Here is a 14,505-nt window from a genome sequence, read left to right on the forward strand (position 1 = left end):
CCTATCACCATCCTAGCGGGCGAGTGGGACTAATATCCGTCTAGTCGGGCACGTTCTTGAAGTGGCCGAATATTTAATTTGCAAGTGATAGATAACACATTGTGCTGAGAGGCTCTTGGCCTGCAGTGGAGCGATCATGCACTCCTCACAAAATATGAATACCACGGTGTCATTGGGGCGTCACGATTGGGTCGGATCGGTTTCAGCAGATACATTACTGGTGATCAGCTGAGAGCCGCAGGAAGAAACAAATTTTCAGCTTTCGTTATCATCGGAACAAGTTCCTGTAAGATACATTCCATATTTTCGCTGCCTCAACATGTGAGCTATCGGATGCGTGCCGCCTGAAAAAAGAAAAAAGAAATACCAATAATAATGAAGATCAGCGTTAACCCGAAGCCCTCACTAACCCTTTCTAGCTCAAGCGTAGTTTATGCAAACGCCATCTAATTACTAATGACTGTGCCCAGTTTATAGCTACATACTGTCCATTAGTTCCCCTCAGTTATGCTAGGAACATAGCAACTCTTGCTGGAGAAATAATCTGCGGACAGTTGGTGGATAATCTGCCTTGAAAGAACACCCCTGCCGATATTGACAGTAATGATGTAGACCGAACTACCTCGATGAAGGCATATTACTTGTTTCGCGATCCATACCCATGTTGGGCTCATGGACAGGGCGACAAGCCACGCGGACTATGCTTTATGGCTTGATCCTTTCTCGTATTACGGAGTATGACTTACAGCCCGTTCTATACTACCTTTCATATGGATACAAGAAAACCGGGCTTAATCTTAGCCGTTTCGGTAGGTAGACGGCATAGGGGGCTGCTCCGATTCTCTATTGCCTTTAGGGCTGGACTAAGCCCCATGAACACTCATATGCTTTAATATGTAGGACTGGGGTCGTTCGGGAGTCCAAAATTAGTAGATCTCTTCTACATATTAGTACCGGTATTTATATCAGTACACGGACGTTGAGCTGGCATGAGCAGGTAGCTCGAGTGAACGACCTAGGCCCTCCGGCATTATACAAGATAGCCATGGCTCGTGCAGCACTCCAAGTTTTAGCTGGCTTCACGCTTCTTTTTTGTTCAGCATCGGCATCTCAAGACCATGCTGTATGCAATCACATCAAGTCTCAACTCGGTAACGATATCGTATCGCCTACCGAGTCTACATACGAAGCTTTAAGTACCGAGAACTGGTATGATTCACAACACATACAGCTCGAGAAAACTAACTAACCTATTGATAATATAGGTCACAGACCGTCTGGGCAAAACCTTCATGTATTATACAGCCTACGAATGCCGATCAATTATCACACGTTGTCTCCACCGTGGTTGACTGGGGAGTCGAATTTGCAGTCCGTTCTGGTGGCCACTCAGTCGTGCCAGGGGCCGCAAACATTAACGGTGGTGTACTTATCGACTTGGCGAACTTCAACACCGTCGAATATAACGCAGACCAACAAGTTGCCGTTGTCGGCTCCGGGCTCCGGTGGAAAGAAGTGTACACTTCCTTAGACCAGTACAACGTGACAGTTGTTGGAGGCAGAGTTTTGGATGTTGGTGTGGGCGGCCTAACTCTTGGAGGTGGTTTGTCCTACCTCGCCGATCTCTATGGTCTGGTCTGCGACAATGTGGTTAATTACGAGGTAAGAGAAGCCCTAACTAAACCTCGAAGTTCTATGCTAGTGCTGACCTCAGCTGTGATTGTGCAGGTTGTGACTGCGAACGGAACCATCGTGAACGCGAACGCGGAGTCGAATCCTGATTTATTCTGGGCTCTCAAGGGCGGAGCTAATAACTTCGGTGAGATATACCTAAAGTAGTATTAAACTGTGATGGAAATAGTTGTTTCTAACATGTGAACAGGTGTCGTTACCAAGTTTACACTAAAGACTTACGATATTCATGATGCATGGGGTGGCGTCAGAGTGTACTCGCTCGACGCCCTACCAGCATTGTTCGAAGCCTTATACCAATACCAATCCGTTGCGAACAAGGATCCCTACGCGAATATCATGCTCCAAGCCTTCCCGACCAATGCGAGCATCGGTGCCATATTGAACATTGTATACCTAAAGCCCGAACAAGAGCCTGAAGCGTTTGCCCCTTTTCGGAATATTACACCCCTAGCCGACCTGACCAAGCTCCAAACATTGACGGAGTTGATGCTTGCGGCTCCTGTCCCTGAGCTGACTCGGTAAGTCAGCAGACTATTCTGTCCCCCAAATAGTTCTTAGACTAATCTAATTTTGTAGTGTCAACTGGTTCAGCGCCAGCTTCACCAACGACAAAGAAGTGTTCGACAAGGTCGCCGATCTCGTATCCAAATCCCCTGAGTTAGACGACCTCACGAACTTAACAGCGGGATCCTTAGCATTCGGCTGGCAACCAATATCTAGCAGTGCCGTTCTCGCAGGCCAAGCTCATGGTGGAAATACCCTTGGCCTCCAACCCGTCAACCAAACATGGCTTGTGTTAGACGTCGGTTGGTGGTCTCCCGACGATGATGAGCTAGCACACAACTATACGTCAAGCATCATTAATAAGGTCAACGATGTCACTAAGAGCAAGGGCCACTATCTCGACTACATATTCATGAACGACGCTGCTGCCGACCAACCCGTAATTGAGCATTACGGGGCGAAGAGTGTAGCGAAACTGAAGAAGACGGCGAAGAAGTATGACCCTGACGGGGTATTCCAGGACCTAGCTTCGGGGGGTTTCAAATTGCCATGATATTAGGGCTGTTTTCCTCGATTGCTCTTTAGAGCACTTTTCTTCTGTAAATATTTGAGATACCCTCTGAACCGACGTCGACTCAACCTTTTATTTGTAAGACGTGTCAGTGATCATATACATATTTGTTCACCAACTACCCAGATAGTACCAAAATAGGCTATCATGAATAGAAAACATGCCAAAGTTTGGAGGTATCGAGTATCGTCCTAGTCCGTGCGCAATAACCCCCGGGAGGCCTAGCGGTCATGGCAGCCGTTACTAGTCCACTACACTAGGTGAAATGAGCCGACGAACCACGCTACTCATGGTAGAGCGGATTCCCAAAACACATCTAGTCATCCAGACTTGCGTGTCGATATCGACATAGAGCTGACTGTGAGTCGGCTTTTTCGAGCCACGCAGGTCGCGTGCTGGAGACTTCACAAGCTGAAAAGTAAACTGTAGAGAATAGAGAAATAGGTGTATAGTCGAAAAGTGTGACGAACAAGGGCCGGATAACTGCCTATGGAAAAAACAAGGACGATCAGTCCTATCCAGCTAGCCCCCCCTAGACTAGCTGATTCTAGTTCAGCCCTAGCGTATAATACTATTGTAGATGGCCTGCGATGTAACACAGTTTGGATCCTCCAAGGAAATACCCCTTGTCTAGTGCTGGACGCCTTGGAACTTGACTTGCTTGGATTATAGTGGTGGTATCGTATGTTTTGGGGGAGAAATTTCGAAAGGACTTCGTCCACAGCCGGTGCCTCGGCGACTAGAACCCCTGTTATGATGGAATTAAAGTCGAAAACTGATAGTACCGAGCCGCTAGGCAAGACGGATCCGTATACGTATACAGTGCTTCACGCCCTGGTGGTTACAAAGAGATACGGAAACGCGAGTGAAAAGCAGCAGACCAACTTAATTACAGCGTTGCAGTATAGCTGCGACATACCTGCGTCTCGTGCAAGAAAAAGGAAATTCAGGAGCAGCTGAAAAGCATTTGAACCCAACTGAACGAGCACACCAGCTTGTGGAGTATTGGCAGACCGCAGCGAGACAAAATAACGCCATTATTAATGTCCCCAACCCCTAGCCCTGAGATCACATATTAGTCAGGGTGAATCAAAGCGGGATATCATTACGACAGAATCTGAAAGGAGAAAATATCAGCCGGGAAGAGAGACCATGTCTGGGGATCCGTATCTTGGACGCGTAATCACGGCGTAAGTGTAGCCCGTCCTGCCAGTCCCTATTGCTATGGCGCCAGCCACGGGCGTTTTGGGCGTTTTTTGAGGTGCAATCACGAGTGCTAAAGATGACGATCTTCGTTCGCCCCGCTGCAGCTTCGAAGGTGGCATAACCACGCGGGTCATCACCCATCCGTCTCATCCTGATCGCATCTTCGCATACGAAGTGACTTTTCTCCTACAGCACCCACGCGTTGTCGCTGTCGCAGCGCAGAAACCGCCATTACACTTTCATCCTCACCAGGATGAATACCTTCAAGTGCTTGAAGGACGCCTTGCTGTTGAGATCGAAGGGAAAGAGCGTGTGCTAGTTCCCGAAGATGGAGAAGTGAAATTTCCTCCATGGACAAACCATAGGTTGTATTCGCCGGTTTCTGGAGGTGCAGATGATGACCTAAAGGTGACGAAGTTTTTGCTTTCGGCGGAGAGTACACCCGAGTTATTCAGGCTCGACACGGTCTTTTTCGAAAATTGGTATGCATATCAAGATCAGATCGTCGTGAAGGGCGATAAGATCGATTTAATACAGGTTATGAGTGTAAGTTCTCCTTCCTCCCGGTTCGGATTTTCAGACTTCTAATCGATGCATCTGCAGACATTTGACGCGGGCGGTTCCTATCTTTCGCTTCCACCTTGGATACCATTTAGTAAAACATCAGCAAGAGCATTGGGAATTGTGGTAGGTAGATGGTTGGGAGGCATCTTGGGATATCAACCGTTCTATCGGAAGTGGACGACAGATTGGCAATCGGCGTGTCACAAAATGGAAATGTCTGTATTCCAGAGACGATTTGCAGATCGATCTAAGGTAGATTGAACAAGCTTTTTGTTATATAGATTGAGTAATTGCCGTGCCGCAAAGCGACATTTATTTATGTTGATTCGCTGTATATACGACGTACAATTACTGTTCCTGTCCGTGAATGAAACGTCGGATCCGTAGATATGGAATTGAGCCGCCAAATGTTTCATTAAATCCAAGCATGAGATCTTCCAATGCAACTCCAAATATTCACTCTTAGTCATGTCAATTAAATGTTCTCCGCCAACGCAGTATTTTCTTTCGAGATCTTTGCCCACTCGGCGCTCTTGACCCACACCTTCTGTTGCTCGTCCTCGTCCAAGCTATCTGGGGAACTCGACTCTCTCTTGAGCTGATTGAGATAACCACGCTCTCCTGGATATGCCTTATTCATGGCGACGTCTATGACGTCGACAGCTGCCTCATCTGTTGTACGGAGGGATGGGTCTCTTAGGCGAAGGAGCGGTCGCAAAGGTTGAAGAGCAAATTTTTGAACGAGACGAACGAATAGAGGTGTGTTTGTGCGTAGAGCACGCGAATCGGTCATGTTCCCAGGATCAATCACAATAGCGGTGATCTTGTTCAAACCTTCATTCTATGAGGCGTGTCAGTTACATCTACACGACTTTGGTGGGATGATGTGAATAAGTCGCTTACCTTCTCTAGGTATCTGTTCAATGCGTACCCCCACATAAGAATGGCTAGTTTGGAATTGGCGTATCTGTTGAAGCCGCGCCCTAGCTTGTCGGCATCTGGGCTAGCCTTCAACATTGAATCTATATCATCCGGAATCCCGGGAGGGTACTTCTCTAGACCATTGCGGCCGGGATAGTGTCCATCGCTAGTGAAGAGTAGGACACGGCCACCCTCGGGTCCGAAGCTTCCTAGGAGTCGGAGAACTAGGGCGACGTGTGAAATATGATTCACCTGGATAGTCGTCTCAACTCCCTCGGAGTTGAACTCGGGATCGCGAGTCAGGTTCCAATAAAACGCATTGCAAACGATCCCTGCGAGAGGTGGTAGCTTCTTCTCTGAAATCTCTCTAGATACTGTGTCGGCGAAGTCATGAACGGCCGTGAGCTTTGCTAGATCAAGTTGACGGATGGATGTTTGTGCTTTTGGAAAGTCAGCGATTGTCTCACGAAGCCTCTTGGTGTTAGTGTCCGTATCTTCCGCATTACGGACAGTTAAAACTGCAGTATGATCTGGGTATTTGGATAGTAGATATTGTACAGCGGGGATGGCAAGAGAGCCATTTGCTCCTGTAATAAGGATCGTGCCCGTCATAACGTAGAGTTTACGTATCAATATGCAAGACAAGCTCAGTAGTATTCGAGGCGGATGCCACTGGAGTTGCTATATTAGTGAGTTTAGAAGCACCTAGTGGCCAGCGCAAGCCTCGTGAGTGCGGCAAGCCCTCCATTTTGTAGCTTCAATACCTAGACAGGCCCTGGCATTAGAAATCTACGGGTACCGAAGTAGCCAGGGGTAGATTAAGCAATAAAGAGTAAGTAGGCTCGTTGCTTCACGGCTGAACAAAGAGCTAGTGGAAAACCCTTACCGGATAGGCCTAGTTTAGGACGTATTATAGGGCATGATGATAAATACAGAATACCTGGGTACATTCTAAAGCCACATTCTCGATGTAGAGCGCTTCTTTTCGCTATTTGCCGGCGCCATAACAAGCCATTTCAGGACGCCCGGTACACTCTGTGCCGCTGTACGGGATATTTTTACAAGAAGCTAAGATGATTAGTCTATCTAAGTGGCTTTTCTATGTAACGCTATAATGTTGAGAGTATAAAATCTAGAAGAAAGGACAGTAAACTAACCCTTGCATATTGTTTATTCATACTGTGAGATTAGACAGCATGCACCTACCCTAGTATAGATAGGCGTTCATCTATGCTTAACTAATACAAGTATCAGCTATCCGTCTCGTGTAAATAGAGTTAGCTTGAGTACCTAATTTACCTTAGCTCAGTATTGTCGAATCTAGAGTATACGATAACCTGCTTAGGTGTTTATAAGAGTACTGCGCATATATAGCATGAGTATAGGAATTATTATTATGATCAGGGTTGGGGAAATGCTAAATCTAGTCGTTCATTTCGGCCTTTAGAATAAGTCCGAGAATGGGATGTTGGTTTCGACAAGATGTGTAAGCGAGGGTATCGCGGGGACCGGTTGCGTGTAGTTAATTATCTAACATGCCAAGCCGAGAGGAAGGGGAACAAAATATGTTCAAGAGAGCAATCTCTATTACACTTGAGGCTTAACTTATAGTGTAACCTGTACTGTTAACATTAATATCGGCTGACTTACATACACCCTTGATATAATCTAGTGAGTAGATGATTGCCTAACCCTATGTGTATATCAGGTTAATAGTTACTGGCTAGATTCGACAGAGAACCTAGAGTTTCGAGCCCCCCTTGAATCGATTTCTATTTATTACTTTATGTAAACCGTAGTTGATATGAATAATTTAATAGAAATGACTTATCATTGTTAGTCGGTATTGGGGTGTACATATAATAGGGAGCTAGGACCTCGAACCTCGAACCCTGAAAAGAAAGGATCAATTGACATGAAGACCCCTGAATTCATGATGACGTCAATTTAGTCGACTGGTTACACTTATCATGATATCAGTCCTATACATTTATGTATACATACCCAACGTGGATGTATCGTGACGTAGACATTGGAAAGAAGATGAAATGGATTAGAATTGAAATATTAAATTGTAAAGTCACGAGAAAGACGGTGACGGGACGAATTGATGCCGATAGTGAAGTGGATTTCTTAAGTGACGTTGAACTTTAATGTCAACTAAGTTTACTTTTTCGCGTGTTCTATTTAGTAGCCTAATCCAAAAGCGGTATGAGATTGGATTACTGGAACTGAGTACTTTCTTGTTTACAAAAAGTAGATAGAAAGGAACATTAAAGAAATACATACGTACGTCACAATTGATGATGAAGTTTGAAGGTAGCAGTTAAGACCATTCTTGGTGATGATAATTGTTATTATTATACCGGTATTATTATAGCTATTAGGTACATATCTAATAATAGACATCATAGTCTTTTAGCCGAGTCAATGGAACACACGCGCGATTGACATGTTCATGCGGCAAACCGAATGTTTGCGTACTGAGGTACTTGGGTACTTGTTGGAAATATACTTTCACAGGTCGTTTAGCGCCCGTTGTAAACCGCCCTAAACCAAAATAACAACCAGACCTGGGCAACTGCGTCACACAACCCTCGTCACCTGGGCACCAAAGCAACTGCACGCCCTACGTATGGACCAATGATACCTTCCTCAGCGGCACGAATGTAAAGACTTAATTTATGTACATATGTATTTAACGAATTAAACGTTCATACACCGACAAAATCCCTGGAACCTTGTCTCTACCTGCCCTGCTACCCCAGTGAACATCATACCTGCCCTCCGCGTGTAAATCTAGTGGTACATCCACGCATACCTTCTCCTCTTTGTGCTGTATTGTACTTGTCGCATTGTATTATTGTACATGTCTTTTGCGCTTGCCCTACACCACAATTACTTGTACATACCTTCCTAACATTTGATTTTACAACAACCTTGACAACCTTGGCTACTGCTACCGTACTGCTGTACTACATGTACTACATAGTTTTGGAGTTGCTGGTATTCTCCTTCCAACATTAAACCATTAAACATTAGGGAACATAGGAATCATCAAAAATCAATTCCCCATCATCAATTTTCATCACCCATCCCATCCATCCCTCCATCCATCCATCTCCGCAACTGTCGTCGCCCACCTTCTTCCACTTCTTTATTTTGCGACAACCCATCTGTATTCCCTCTTTTTTTTTCTTTCGCGGGGGAAGGAAAGCGACAGCCGGTCACTGCGCTCGTTTCTTTTTTTATTGTCATTCTAGTTTTCGCGTCTCTTTTAACAAGGGTATCGTACGTACATCCTACTACTTACTACGAAAACTGACCGACCGACCGACTTTGTTCTTACCCCTCGATCCACTCTACCACTTCTAGTTGAACCCCCGTCGACCCTGTTGAATCCTGCGAAACCGATATATCGTCATCCTTCCAACCTCTACCTACCCTCTCCACCACCGACTACCTATCCAACCCATCTGCCTCACTTATTTCCTCGGCCAGCACGAATGGACAATAAAGTCTTTGCTGGTCGTGCTAATACACCTACTACACGGCCTCCCGCCCCTTCTCTCGATGTCATAGCCGCTCGTAACTCCGCTACAGCTGCTGCTGCCGCTTCTGCCGCTGCCCAGAGTAGTACCAGTAACAACAATATCAACGTTGCTTCGGGCACAAATAACAATAACGCACAGCCTATAAACATGGCGGAAGAATCGAGGGACTCCAGGTCTTCCTCGTCGACAAACTCCCCCGTTCCGGCGGACAATGAAGAATCCGACTTCTTTCATGTCGCAAATGATTCGCAATCTTCCTTAGGAGTCGTACCCAACCTGCAAGAGATGCAAGTCTCCGATTCGGAATGCCAACCCACCGTCGCCGCCCTTCCGAGCGAGATCCTTATCAGCATCTTTTCTCGCATAAACAATCCGAGCGAGCTCCTAAATTGTATGTTGACCTGCAAGAGATGGGCTCGCAACGTAGTCGAAATACTTTGGCATCGTCCCACATGTACCTCGTGGCCGAAGCATTCGTCTATATGTAACACACTAGGCCTTGAGAGACCGTATTTTACATATACCGATTTCGTCAAGCGCCTTAACCTTGCCGCTTTAGCGGATAGAGTGAACGATGGCAGTGTCACTCCACTCGCTGTCTGCACTCGTGTCGAGCGCCTCACCCTAACGAACTGCCGGGAGCTCACCGATCGAGGATTAATGCCCCTAGTGGCGAGCAACCACCATCTCCTGGCGCTGGATCTATCCGGCGATATCGGTATCACGGAGCACTCTATTTTCGCCATTGCCGAGAACTGTCGCAAGCTTCAAGGCTTGAACGTGTCGAACTGTAAGCAGATATCGGACGAGAGTATGGTCAAGCTTGCCCAGAATTGTAGATTCATCAAGAGAGTTCGTTTCCCCTTTTCACTCCCCCCCGCTAGCTTCCCAGATATATTTCCTATGTATTTCTTATTCTTCATTCTAAACGAGCATTACCTGTTTGCTAACCCATGGCCAACAGCTCAAATTAAACGATTGCGAGCAGCTTCATGATAGTGCCATCCTGGCCTTCGCTAATAACTGCCCCAATCTTCTTGAGATCGACCTTCACCAATGTGCGAATATTGGCAACGATCCCGTTACTGCACTACTTGCTAAAGGACAATCTCTTCGAGAGTTGCGCCTAGCGAATTGCGATCTCATCGATGACAGCGCATTCCTCTCTTTACCCCCTAGCAGGGCTTACGAACACCTCCGAATCCTTGACTTAACCTCGTGTACCCGATTGACGGACCGCGCCGTTGAAAAAATTATCGATGTTGCTCCGCGATTACGAAACTTGGTCCTGGCCAAGTGTAGCAATATCACCGACGCTGCTGTCTACGCCATATCCCGTCTTGGCAAGAATTTACACTATGTACATTTGGGACATTGTAGGCACATCACGGACGAGGCAGTCAAGCGCTTAGTGCGTGACTGTAGCCGCATTCGTTATATCGACCTTGGCTGTTGCGTCCACCTAACAGACGAGTCCGTGGTACAATTAGCAAGACTTCCGAAGCTCAAGCGCATTGGATTAGTCAAGTGTAGCAACATCACGGACGACAGCATGTATGCACTAGCTGGCGCGAACCGTCACGCCCAATCTCGCCGTAATGCAGCGGGGGGTACGTCTAGGAGACACGAGTACCATACCGGCAGTTTAGAGCGAGTCCATCTCAGCTACTGCACAAACCTGACTCTTCCGGTAGGGCTTGATTAACCCCGCAGATATTATTGGTCAATGCTAATATAACTACAGAGTATTATCAAGTTGCTGAATTGTTGCCCGAAGCTTACCCACCTAAGTTTGACGGGCGTCCCCGCTTTCCTGCGAGATGATTTGGAGGCCTTCTGTCGCGAAGCTCCGACGGGTATGTGTTTTGTTTTCCTCCCGATCACACCGTATACTAAAGTTATCTTCAGATTTTACCGAGCATCAACGTGCTGTATTTTGCGTCTTCTCCGGTCAAGGGGTTATGGGTCTTCGGAACTATTTAAACATCCAACCCGAGTTCGAAGAATATCGAAACCTATATGCTGGGCAACGAAGACCAACCTTCCCAATAAATCAAGATGGAGCCCAGGGCCAGGCCCAAGGGATTACTCCGGTGCCGGCCCCCGATATTGATGGTTTTGACGACGCCGACGGAGTCGAGGATGACGATATGGGCGATGGTAGCGAAATTGCCCTAGATCCAGGTGCTTTCGGCGATAACCAAAACCTAACGAACGGAGCGAACATGACGATCCCTCCTCCGCCTCCCCCACCCCATACTAATATGATTTTTCAACTTTCACCTCCACTCCCGCTACACCTAGCTTCTTCTACTGTCGCCAATACTCTACCAGCAACTCAAGCAGGTCATAGCGCTGGGGTCCCCATGGGTAGCACCCCCGGCCCGAGTACTGCTGGCCAAGGACTATTCGCGAGCCAAGGGTTGGCCGGTCCTAGTACGGCATCCATGCAAGGCCAGGTTGACGAAGACGACACAAACAACGGGCGATAAATCATACCTGTTTTGTTCTTCGCACTGGCCAGAAGCTATACATCTATATAAATGCGCTCGCCCAAATCTGCATGACTGCCGTCAAACTGCATCACCTCAAAAACAAAACCTGGGCTAAGTCGACATCACGTACTTTGTTCCTATCAAGTTAAATCATGCCTAGTGGTATAGTACATGCAGAACGTCGGACTTTCTTGGCGGACGACTTTGTTTTTGCCCTTACACAACTATTGACTCGGTTATATGAGTTGATTTGAAATTGTCGCAAAACCCTTTCGCGGTAAAGAGCGACTACTTATGTGGAAGGGACGCGTTTAGTTATGACCCTGGATTGTTAGTAGTCCCGAGTTGAAATCAAACGGCAATCATGATTCGGAGGGTTAAGTGTTATACTTCTTCACCTCTTGTATGCGTATGATTACGCATTACGCACCCGACACGAACGTATTGGAGATCCCATAGGGCAACAATTTACGAAGTGTACGAGGGTGGCGTCCAAGAAATGGACATTGTCTTGTTGGAATCACGAAAGATACCATGTTGAGTTACTGCTGGCGACGGTGTGGTTACGGCCAACCGATTTAGCCATGCAACGAGTTACTTGCTCTCCTTGCTTTAGCAGTTTGCGATGAATTAGAGATTTGCTAAGTGCTCTAGCTGGCAGGGCCATCATCCTAGCAGATAGCTGCTTAATGAATAGAAATTGTTTACCAAACGTTGATTTGTGTTACTTTAATATTTCAATCAGATTTGCTATGCGAATACCATGTTGACTACGTAGATATACATGGATCTTCATGAGAGGTAAGCATAGGGATTAGAGTGGATCGTAGCACCCTCCGGGGATTCCACCGACTGAAGTGGGTAATCAGCCGACAGAGTTCCGGATTGACATCATGGTGTATCCAGGTATGACGGGAAAGACGGAAAGTGCGAAGCAATTTACTTGGTTGTCTGGATGGAGTTTCCGCGAAAGGATTACGGCGGATGGCGGCTTATCGTCCTCGGGACCGAGCAACGATAAGATCCACATTAACGGCGGCATTCGGACCCGAATCCCTTATCTATAAAGCTATCAATTTATCGATAAACTCGGCTTATAAGTATGAGCCCGGTATCTTTCTCGGTGCGCTCCAAAATCTAGATCTTTCTTCTAGGCAGCAATAGATTACCGGTTACACGAATTCGGACACTGGAAAACTTATGGATCTCCGCTCCGTCTGGCCATACCTTCCGCTGGACTAATCAAGGAGTGCAAACTAAAAGTGTACGAATTCAAGCTGAAAGTCATAGCTAAAATTATTCCTTGATATGGATGGTACTATTAACCCCCTTTCAGTTAAGGATTCGTCGTCGATGGAATGATGGGTCATACGTAAACTTGACTCATCTCTTGGGGGGCTGTCATTTTTCGGACAATCCACAATGTCCATTAGCCCGTGGGCCTTTAGTGCCATGGACTATATAAAGGGCTATGGATCGCCTCTATTTTGACAATTTCGATGTAGTTCATCAAGCAAGTATATCAAACACTTCAATCTACACATTATTTTGCACAGCTAGTTTTTAAAATCTTACTATCACTTACCAGAACCACTCATCCATAATGTCTACAACCACCAACCACCCCAAAATCGCAATCATAGGCGCGGGCCCCGTAGGCCTAACCCTCGCCGCGATACTTCACCACAATAACATCCCCAGCGCTATTTTCGAGCGTGAATCCAGCGCCACGGCCCGATCGCAAGGTGGCATGCTAGATATCCACGCCGATGCGGGGCAGCTTGCCCTTATCGCCGCCGGGCTTCTCCCCACATTCAAAAAATTCGCCCGTGTGGAAGCCGAAGCCCAACGGCTTATTAACTTCGACGGGACTGTAGTCCTAGATGAAAACGAAGAGCTCAAGAATGAGCAGGGCGACATTGAGGGTCGTGGAAGGCCTGAGATTGATCGTCGGGATTTAAAGGATTTACTTATCGCGGCGTTGCCAAAAGATACGGTGCGCTGGGGTAAGGGTGTCAAGGGTGTGGTTCCTGTTGAGGGGACGCAGAAGTGGAAGTTGGATTTCCTCGACGCTGGTAAAGAAGAGGATACTGAGGCTGGCCCGTATGATCTTGTTCTCGGCGCGGATGGTGCGTGGTCGCGCGTTAGACCGCAACTTACGGGTGTGCGACCGTATTACTCGGGTGTTATCGCGCTTGATCTGTGGATTACGGCGGAGGAGCTGAAGAAGAGACCGGATGTCTCAGCGTTTATTGGACGGGGTTCGTGCATGGTTTTCGGCGAGGGAAGATTTTTGCCTCTGCAGGTTCATGGTGACGGGAGTGCAAGGGTCTACAATTGTGTGAAAACTGGAAAGGGAGGTGTGGATGAGAAAGTACCAAGCGCGAGGGAGATGCTTGGGCTTGAAGGGGAAGGAGAGGTCGATTGGTCTGATGCGAAAATGAGGGAGAGATTTGTCGAAAGGCACTTTAGCGACTTTGCGAAAGAGATTCGTGATGTGTCTCTTGCTATGACGGACCAGCCGCTCCTAAGGCCGTATTTTATGCTCCCCGTCGGCCACCGGTGGGAGAATCGACCCGGTCTCACGTTACTCGGAGATGCGGCGCATTTAATGACGCCGTTTGCAGGAGTGGGTGTGAATGTTGGGATGGTAGATGCGAAGGAACTTGCCGAGGGCATTATCGCGTATGTCAAGGGAGAGGTTGATGGCTTGGATAAGGTGTTGAAGACGTATGAGGAACGCATGTTCGAGCGTGCGAAGGAGAATGCGGAGTTGACATCGAGGATGATGGAGGTTGAGTTCGGGAAAGACGGGTGCGCGAAGGTGGCACAGGTCATGAGCGGTGAATGGGCTCCTTGAATAGGGAGGGTTCGAAAGGACTCGTGTTGGGTTGTGGTTAGTCTGTTGAATGTTGAATTGGAACAGACTCGGGGTAAGGCATGGATGATTGATTCGGTATTATGGGCATTTCCACTCTTGCATTACGGAAGGAGT

General features: G+C 47.2%; 5 protein-coding genes across 5 annotated transcripts; 4 read left to right on the plus strand and 1 right to left on the minus strand.

Annotated features, from left to right (window-relative positions):
- Positions 1-1,045: 1,045 nt before the first annotated feature.
- On the plus strand, positions 1,046-2,752 carry F4822DRAFT_426392 (putative FAD-binding oxidoreductase; the record flags this gene model as incomplete). Its single annotated transcript, XM_051460544.1, has 5 exons — positions 1,046-1,209; positions 1,266-1,662; positions 1,729-1,819; positions 1,883-2,213; positions 2,272-2,752. The coding sequence occupies 5 exons, from the start codon at positions 1,046-1,048 to the stop codon at positions 2,750-2,752; spliced, it is 1,464 nt and encodes a 487-aa protein (XP_051316320.1).
- Positions 2,753-3,826: 1,074 nt separating this feature from the next.
- F4822DRAFT_153966 (uncharacterized protein) lies at positions 3,827-5,085 on the plus strand. Its single transcript, XM_051453059.1, has 3 exons — positions 3,827-3,960; positions 4,081-4,522; positions 4,580-5,085. Exons 1-3 carry the CDS (start codon positions 3,923-3,925, stop codon positions 4,799-4,801), a joined length of 702 nt encoding a protein of 233 aa, XP_051316321.1. The 5' UTR covers positions 3,827-3,922; the 3' UTR covers positions 4,802-5,085.
- F4822DRAFT_393493 (NAD(P)-binding protein) lies at positions 4,852-6,334 on the minus strand. The gene is made up of 2 exons (XM_051457298.1): positions 5,444-6,334; positions 4,852-5,381 (listed from the first exon to the last, which is right to left on the minus strand). The coding sequence occupies exons 1-2, from the start codon at positions 6,071-6,073 to the stop codon at positions 5,016-5,018; spliced, it is 996 nt and encodes a 331-aa protein (XP_051316322.1). The 5' UTR covers positions 6,074-6,334; the 3' UTR covers positions 4,852-5,015.
- A 1,892-nt stretch (positions 6,335-8,226) lies between these two features.
- F4822DRAFT_393494 (RNI-like protein) lies at positions 8,227-12,222 on the plus strand. Its single transcript, XM_051457299.1, has 4 exons — positions 8,227-9,867; positions 9,980-10,705; positions 10,760-10,871; positions 10,924-12,222. The coding sequence occupies exons 1-4, from the start codon at positions 8,968-8,970 to the stop codon at positions 11,505-11,507; spliced, it is 2,322 nt and encodes a 773-aa protein (XP_051316323.1). The 5' UTR covers positions 8,227-8,967; the 3' UTR covers positions 11,508-12,222.
- A 419-nt stretch (positions 12,223-12,641) lies between these two features.
- Positions 12,642-14,389, plus strand: F4822DRAFT_154082 (FAD/NAD(P)-binding domain-containing protein). Its single transcript, XM_051453061.1, has 2 exons — positions 12,642-13,027; positions 13,099-14,389. Exon 2 carries the CDS (start codon positions 13,114-13,116, stop codon positions 14,368-14,370), a length of 1,257 nt encoding a protein of 418 aa, XP_051316324.1. The 5' UTR covers positions 12,642-13,027; positions 13,099-13,113; the 3' UTR covers positions 14,371-14,389.
- Positions 14,390-14,505: the final 116 nt, after the last annotated feature.

This window comes from Hypoxylon trugodes, assembly GCF_022578975.1.
Source record: "Hypoxylon trugodes strain CBS 135444 unplaced genomic scaffold F4822scaffold_3, whole genome shotgun sequence".
In the NCBI taxonomy this organism is placed as follows: Eukaryota; Fungi; Ascomycota; class Sordariomycetes; order Xylariales; family Hypoxylaceae; genus Hypoxylon; species Hypoxylon trugodes.

Excerpts from the sequence above, each read along its gene's own strand:
- F4822DRAFT_393493 (XM_051457298.1), bottom strand. The coding sequence starts at position 6,073 with ATGACGGGCACGATCCTTATTACAGGAGCAAATGGCTCTCTTGCCATC. Across the intron at positions 5,382-5,443 it reads TGAACAGATACCTAGAGAAG|AATGAAGGTTTGAACAAGAT; the intron begins GTAAGCGACTTA and ends CACGCCTCATAG.
- F4822DRAFT_393494 (XM_051457299.1), top strand. The coding sequence starts at position 8,968 with ATGGACAATAAAGTCTTTGCTGGTCGTGCTAATACACCTACTACACGG. Across the intron at positions 9,868-9,979 it reads ATTGTAGATTCATCAAGAGA|CTCAAATTAAACGATTGCGA; the intron begins GTTCGTTTCCCC and ends CATGGCCAACAG. Across the intron at positions 10,872-10,923 it reads CTGTCGCGAAGCTCCGACGG|ATTTTACCGAGCATCAACGT; the intron begins GTATGTGTTTTG and ends AGTTATCTTCAG.
- F4822DRAFT_153966 (XM_051453059.1), top strand. The coding sequence starts at position 3,923 with ATGTCTGGGGATCCGTATCTTGGACGCGTAATCACGGC. Across the intron at positions 3,961-4,080 it reads CTTGGACGCGTAATCACGGC|CTTCGAAGGTGGCATAACCA; the intron begins GTAAGTGTAGCC and ends GCCCCGCTGCAG. Across the intron at positions 4,523-4,579 it reads ATTTAATACAGGTTATGAGT|ACATTTGACGCGGGCGGTTC; the intron begins GTAAGTTCTCCT and ends ATGCATCTGCAG.
- F4822DRAFT_154082 (XM_051453061.1), top strand. The coding sequence starts at position 13,114 with ATGTCTACAACCACCAACCACCCCAAAATCGCAATCATAGGCGCGGGC.